A 7,984-nucleotide genomic window follows, 5' to 3' on the forward strand; every position below is an offset into this window, starting at 1 on the left:
GAGCACTGCCTTCTTATACAGCCCCAGCCACTGACAAAGTAGCACCAGCTCTGGAGCCAGGACATGGAAGATGATCTCATAGCTATGCATGAGAGCTATGCATGAGCTACGCATAACTCTAATAGCTATGCATACGATATACAAACTAATCTTTTGATATACAACTCTCTGACCAATTTCCTCCTGTCTTTCCGAAAATTTCAACTTCTTGTGATAAATGAATCAAAATTTAGGTCACTTCAAATGGTATTCACAATTTAGACAGTATCTACCAAGACTCCCTGTAGTGACTAGATGTCTGATTTTTAGTATTCCAGAAGGAGAAGCTATGGGTAAGGAAATGGGAAAAAAAATTAAACAAAATATTAGCTAAGAATTTGTCAAGTCTAGCAAGAAAATGGGACATCCAAATACATGATCTCAAACATATCCAAATGGGGCACAACCCCAAAACTTCTTCTCCAAGGCACATACAAGTCAAATGTTAACAGTCAAAAAAAATAAAAAGAAACAAAGAGAAAATTCTAAAAGCAGTAGGATAAAACCATCAAGTCATATATTAGAGAAGCCTCAACAGATTAGCAGTGATTTTCCTGAGGTCTCAGGATAGAAAATCAATGTGCAAAAATCACAAGGGTTCCTGTACACCAGTAACAGACAAACAGAGAGCCAAATCATGAGCAAACTCCCATTCGCAATTGCTACAAAGAGAATAAAATACCTAGGAATACAACTAACAAAGGATGTAAAGGACCTCTTCAAGGAGAACTACAAACCACTGCTCAAGGAAATAAGAGAGGACACAAACAGAAGGAAAAACATACCATGCTCACGGTTAGGAAGAATCAATACAGTGAAAATGGCCACACTGCCCAAAGTAATTTATAGATTCAGTGCTATCCCCATCAAGCTACCATTGACCTCTTCACATAATGGTAAAAAACCACCTTAAACTTCATATGGAACCAAAAAAGAGCCTGCATAGCCAAGACAATCCTAAGTAAAAAGAACAAAGCTTGAGGCACCACACTACCTGACTTCAAATTATACTACAAGGCTACAGTAATCAAAACTGCATGGTAATGGTATCAAGCAGAGATACAGACCAATGGAACAGAACAGAGGCCTTGGAAGTAATGCCACACATCTACAACCATCTGATTTTTGACAACCCTGACAAAAACAAGCAATGGGGAAAGGATTCCCTGTTTAATAAATTATATTGGGAAAACTGGCTAGCCATGTTCAGAAAGCTGAAACTGTACCCCTTCCTTACACCTTAAACAAAAATTAACTCCAGATGGATTAAAGGTTTAAGCATAAGACCTAACACCACAAAAACCCTAGAAAAAAGTCTAGGCAATGCCATTCAGGATATAGGCATAGGCAAGGTCTTCATGACTAAAGCACCGAAAGCAATGGCAACAAAAGCCAAAATAGACAAATGGAATCTAGTTAAACTTAAGAGCTTCTGCACAGCAAAAGAAACAATCATTAGAGTGAACCAGCTACCAACAGAATGGGCAAAAAATTTTGCAAGCTGCCCATCTGACAAAGGGGTAATATCCAGAATCTACAAAGAACTAAAACAAATTTACCAGAAGAAAACAAACAACCCCATCAGAAAGTGGGCAAAGGATATGAACAGACACTTTCCAAAAGAAGACATTTATGCAGTCAACAAACATATGAAAAAATGCTCATTACCACTGGTCATTAGAGAAATGCAAATCAAAACCACATTGAGTTATCATCTCATACCAGTTAGAATGGTGATCATTAAAAAATCTGGAGACAACAGATGATGGAATGGATGTGGATAAATAGGAACACTTTTACACTCCCACTGGTGGGAGTGGAAATAAGTTCAACCATTGGTGGAAGACGGTGTGGTGATTCCTCAAGTACCTAGAATCAGAAATACCATTTGACCCAGCAATCTCATTACTGGGTATATACCCAAAGGACTATAAATCGTTCTATTATAAAGACTCGTAGACGTGTATTTTCATTGTGGCATGATTTACAATAGCAAAGACTGGGAACCAACCCAAATGCCCGTCAATGATAGACTGGATAAAGAAAATGTGGCACATATACACCATGGAACACTATGTAGCCATAAGAAAGGATGAGTTCATGTCCTTTGCAGGGACATGGATGAAGCTGACACCATTCTCAGCAAACTGACACAAGAACAGAAAACCAAACACCGCATGTCCTCACCCATAAGTGGGTGTTGAACAATGGACACAGGGAGGGGAACAGCACACACTGGGTTCTGTTGGGAGGTGAGGGGCTAGGGGAGGGTTAGCAGGTGGTGGGGAGATTAGGGAGGGATAACATTAGGAGAAATACCTGATGTAGGTGATGAGGGGATGAATGCAGCAAACCACCATGGCATGTGTATACCTATGTAACTAACCTGCACAATCTGCACATGTACCCAAGAACTTAAAGTATAATAATTAAAAAAAAACAACAATAAAAACAGGAGTGAGTTTCACTGGAGAAACTGAACAGACCAGGAGAGAATGAAATGATATATTCAAAGTGTTTAGAGAAAAGAATTCTGCCAGCCACAAGTACTATCTCTGGCAAAGGTCACCTTCAAAATGAAATACCAATAAAGTCTTTCCCTGAAAACCAAAAGCTGAGAGAATTCATCACCACCAGACCTGCTCTACAAGAAATGAGTAAGGCAATTCTATACCTTGAGGTGAAAGCATGATATATATCGTCCTGAAAACACAAGAAACAAAAAGAAGCTCAAAGGAACCAAAGGAAAACTGTAATGTGGATGCCTAATAATTTTCTCTCAGAATTCTCACACAATTTTCCTTGTTCCATGAGATAAATCACCAGGAGTGTTGTTGTGATGAACAGCTCTGCTGAAGCTCTCCCAAGCATTTTCTACTAACACTTTGGCTAACTTTCTCAGGACATTCTCATAATAAGCAGTTATTATCATTTTTTGGCCCTTCAGAAATACTACAAGCAAAACACTGAGAGATTTTCAAACACACTTTGGCCCTGACCTTTGCCCATTGCCCATTCACACTTTCTTTGGCTGGACCACTTCCACCTCTCAGTAGCCATTGCTTTGGTTGTGTTTTGTTTCTGGATTGTACCAGTAAAGCCATGTTTTAATTCCTGTTACAATTCTTTGAAGAAATGCTTCAGGATCTTGATACCACTTTTTGGAATTTTCAGGGAAAGTTCCGTTCTTGTCTGGAGCTAAAGTTGGTGCAAGCCTTTGGGCATCTATTGCATAGAAGTTTTTTTTGAGAACCTTGTTTATCCAGTTAGAATCAAGAAAGATGAACCAATTGAGAATTCTGAGTTAATTTGGGTTCAAAAAAATGTTGGAATCCATGCAGTTGTTTAAATATTGTATTCATTTTTAATGAACTTTGTGAGACCCAATATATTACAGGAAGAGAATGTTTTAATGAGCTTTGTGAGACCCAATGTATTTCCTAATACACTCAAGTTTGCTGTAGATACCTTTGTGATTTCCAGGTGACTAGGCAGAATCTCCCTGTTTCTGTTTTTCCTCTAGCATATGTAGGGAAGTTTTTTGAGTGGAAAATATATTACCACTTGCCAAATACTCTCTGTATATGTGGAAAATGAAACAGTTGTAACTGTGCTTCACGTGCACTATTGAAGCAGAGAGTTGTGGTTTGGGCAGAGCATGTACTCTTATTATTGGGATAAGCTGTACCCAGTTTCACCAGACACTATTTGGCAGCTGGAACGAGATGTGCAGTTTAGCCTTGAAAGCTTATGGTAGCCCTTCAAGTAGGAAAGGAAGTTCAGAGAGAAGGAACAGAGAGGAAGGCAGGGAAGACATGCCTTCCTCTCCTTCTCTGCTGCATATGGGAAGACAGAAGGAGATGCTTGTAAATATCAATCAGATCAGGCCTTCTCCTGATCTTCTCCAATGCTTGCAAAGTGTGAAAGAGGTTTGTGTATCAGGAAACAATAAATATCAGCTATAAACTCATGGGAATCAATCAGAATGGAGTTTACCAAAGAGCTGAAAGGCAGAGATAGGGTGGGTAAAGCAAGAACTATACCCTGGCAGCAGCTCAGGCCCCTGTAGATGGCTCAAAGCCCTCAGTAATTCACTTGCCTTCTAAAATGGCTGCAAACCTAACGTGTTTCAAAGAGTGTTCTAGATTTCAACATCCTAAAACCTTCTCTCCCCTGATTATTAAATATAATTACCTAAGCAATTAACAGAGTGGTGTCTTAAACAAGAGAAATTCATTTTTTCACAGTTTCATTGTGATCGTGGTGTCAGCAGGTTGAGTGTTTCTGAGGCCTATTTCCTTAGCTTCTAGACCTCTGCCTTCTTGTTATGTCTTCAAAAGGGGCGCCCTTGGTGCTTGTGCATATTTAGAGTCTCTCTGTGTATGCAAATGTCCTCTTCTTACAAGGACGCCTATCAGATGGGATTGTCTGCCACCACAACAGCCTCGTTTTAACTTAATACACACATTTTAGTCCTTGCTTCCAAATTGAGTTATATTCTGAGAAGCTGGGAATAAAGTCTTTCATCATGCAAATAAAGAGAAACAGAATTCGGGCCTTAACACTACCCAATGTCTTCTCAGCCAATGACAGTAGTTTCATTTTGTTGTTCAAATATATTGGAGTCCTGTCTGCCTTTCTCTCACCATGGCCTAGTCCAATAGTAAATCCAGTGGGCTCGCCTCTAAATACCTCACAGTATGACCACTTGCATATTCTCTTGTACAGGGCTGTGATTCATGCCCTGCTTCTCTCTCCAGGAGGATGTTAAGAGCCTTCAGCAGATCTTGGTCAATGGTGTTAAACTGCTGAGGGGTGACAGGAGATGCAGGACTGAGAACTGATTCCTAAAATGAGTGGAATGGAGGCACTAGATGACCTTGACAGACTTGGAGTGGAAAGAACAAAAGCATCTATAATGTGTGTAAGAAAAAAATTGAAGGTAGAAGAATGAGGAAATAATTATATACACATGTTTCAATAACTTTTGCAATAAAAATGGCAGACAAATCATACGGTAGGAAAGAAGAACTACGAGTCTTAGGAAGCCCTCTGTAGAAATGGGTGATATTTCAGCAGACATGTGCTGATAGAAATAATCTTATAAAGCATACCTGTACGAATCAGGAGACAAAAGGGTCACATGCACAAGCAAAACCCTTGATTGGGCAGTGTGGTTCAGAATCAAGTGGGAAGGTAAGAGATGAGAGTAGGGAGACTTCACCTACAATAGTAGGTGAGAAGCCGGAGACCTGGGCTTCAGCTGAATGTGGGTTGTGCACCTTGGTGGTGGTTACGGTGATATCATTCCATTCTCATTTTGCTGAACTTCTTAGTGAATTCTCTGAGGCTATTAGTGAGCACAGGGGCAGTTTTCTAACACTGAACCTTTCTTGCTTGAGAAGCAGATGTGCCAATCTCTGCGAGGTTTTCGGTATGTATGTTATCTCATTAGTCTTCATCCTCTAAAGCAGTTGTTACGATTATGCTCATTTTAGATGAAAAAAATGAAGCTCTGAGAGTAGAAGTAGCTTTTAAGAACCCAGAGATAGCAAGAAAAAGCTATGTCTTAACTAAAATCTGAGAGTGTTCACATTCTTTGCTCCTTAAAATCATGCCTCCTCCTTGACGAAATTCATTCAGGTTTCATTAAAGAATGAAGAGGAACATAGTGGGGAGAGAAGTGATCACTGTTACAATAGGGTACATGGGGTAGAGCAGGCTCTGGTGATAAGCATAGAACCATATTCATTCTCAGTTTCATAGAAATTATAAGGATTTGCTTCAGCTTCTGTATCCTTTTTGCTTTTGTTGCGTTTTTTGTCTTTAAGAGTATTGGAATATCAGTAAACAATATGAAAATAATTTTAAACTTTCAATTTCTGTTATAGACCTTAGGGAAAAACAAGGCATGGTGGCTCACACCATAATCCCAGCTGTTTCGAGGCTGAGGTAAGGAGATCACCTGAGGTCAGGAGTTGGAGACCAGCCTGGTCATCATGATGAAACCCCATTACTACTAAAAGTACAAAAATTAGCCAGGCATGATGGTGGGCACCTGTACCCTAGATACTGGAAGTCTGAGCCAGGAGAATAGCATGAACCGAGGAGACAAAGGTGGCAGTGAGCTGAGATCGTGCCACTATGCTCTAGCCTGGGTGAGAGAGTGAGACTCCATCTTGGAAAAAAAAAAATGGAAATCAGGGAAGGAGAGAAATACGAAAACATTTTTCATGGCAGCTGGCTAAATTAGGATTAAGAATGAGGGAAGCTCCCTGAAGCATCAAGGAGAAGGGGCCCTAGATGTTTTTATAACGTGTTCTTGGTCCTAAGATTCCACATGCACAAACACTGAAAAAGAGACCACAATCAGAAATTACAAGCTGATTATTTTATTGGTATATTAAAGATAGTGTTATGATGACCTTGTTCCAATGTCATGGCATTTGAAGCACTTGAATTATTTGAATAATGGATATCTTCTGATTCACTTCCTGAAAGAAACAAACAAACAAGGAAGTTCACAGAGCAGACATGGGATGGCAGGAAATGTCCAATTCCTCACTGAGTTACTGCAGTAGAGTACATGAGCCCACCCTCTCTCCCCATATCCTTTCTACCTCCTCTGCTTCCTCCCTAATTTTTTCTGCGTTCACCCTTTTGGTGCCCTAGCACACAATGTGCTCCAAACTGTTGCTTAGAAGACGAAGAGAGAAGATCATTCTTAGGTTGTTATGACTCCTTGCTGTTGACTTTGTTCAGGGATATATTTATACAGATGGTAACTGGAACATACTCTATAATAGTGGGAAGCTTAAACCACCCTGAGTGTCCAGTGGTGGATTGATTAAAAAATCATGGCACAGACACAAGATGAAGTAGTGTAAAAATATAAAAACTAACAGAAAACCACTGAAGAAATGTTCTTAATGTGGAAATTATCAAAGGAATGTATTTTTAAATGACAAACATACATACTGGCATATAAATTATGGCAATAATTCAAAGGGAAAAATAATGAAAATATCTATATCCACATAAATATTTCAAAAAGAAGATGAAATAAAGTGTGGTGGATTTCTAAAAGAGCGCAGGCAGGTAAGATGAGATATGCCTTTAAATTTAACTTCACACTTTTCCATTCCATTACATACTTTTTGTTAAATTAACCATGTACTTATTAAAAAGTATTTATAAAATGAGACACCATGTAGCTGTCGAAAGTTCAGGGACCATTTTTCAGGAATAATGTATTAGAGAAGCTGGTATGAGGCAGGACTGAGCAAACCATGCTGAGATAAAAAACTTTAAATGATAGATCTCTGAGTTTGTGGACAGAAGCCAGAGCGCCAGAGAGAGAGAGAACATGGTACTATTTCCTCGTTGCAAACACAATTTAAGACAGGTTATTTGGAATGTTGTTTCTCAACATCAGAATTTCTTAAAGAGTTTGTTAGAAATACAAGGTCCTGTTACCGTATTCGAGAAAATCTGAATACAAGTCTTTAGAAATGAGGTCTAGGACATTGCAACATCAGCAGGATTTTAGTTGATTCATTGGCACAATAAAGCTGGAGAACTACAGCACTTAGAGCCCTTGGTGAAGAATATGCTGGAATCATACCTGTCATTGAAACCCAGATCACTGGGAAGGCTGTTCCTGGGGAGGTGGTCCCTGGAGAGATCTGGGTGGTCTTCCCCCTTGAGGAGGTGGAGGTGGTCCCTGGGGAGGCAGCCCCTGGGGAGGAGGTCCTTGAGGAGGCGGTCCCTGGGGAGGTGGTCCCTGGGGAGGCGGCCCCTGGGGAGGAGGTCCTTGGGGTGGCGGTCCCTGGGGACGTGGTCCCTGGGGAGGTGGTCCCTGGGGAGGTGGTCCCTGGAGAGATCTAGGTGGTCTTCCCCCCTCAGGAGGTGGAGGTGGTCCCTGGGGAGGCGGCCCCTGGGGAGG

General features: G+C 40.4%; 1 protein-coding gene across 1 annotated transcript in view; it reads right to left on the reverse strand.

Moving 5' to 3' along the window:
- Nucleotides 1–6,338: 6,338 nt before the first annotated feature.
- LOC108287690 (salivary acidic proline-rich phosphoprotein 1/2-like) overlaps nt 6,339–7,984 on the reverse strand; it is a 4,787-nt gene continuing 3,141 nt past the window's right edge. Inside the window, exons 4-5 of the mRNA XM_017506238.2 lie at nt 7,664–7,975; nt 6,339–6,390 (exon numbers count right to left, since the gene is read on the reverse strand). Of these exons, the coding sequence (XP_017361727.1) occupies nt 6,339–6,390; nt 7,664–7,975 (364 nt within the window). The remainder of the gene's footprint in view (nt 6,391–7,663; nt 7,976–7,984) is intronic.

Source organism: Cebus imitator, unplaced genomic scaffold, assembly GCF_001604975.1.
Source record: "Cebus imitator isolate Cc_AM_T3 unplaced genomic scaffold, Cebus_imitator-1.0 Scaffold352, whole genome shotgun sequence".
NCBI classification, from domain to species: Eukaryota; Metazoa; Chordata; class Mammalia; order Primates; family Cebidae; genus Cebus; species Cebus imitator.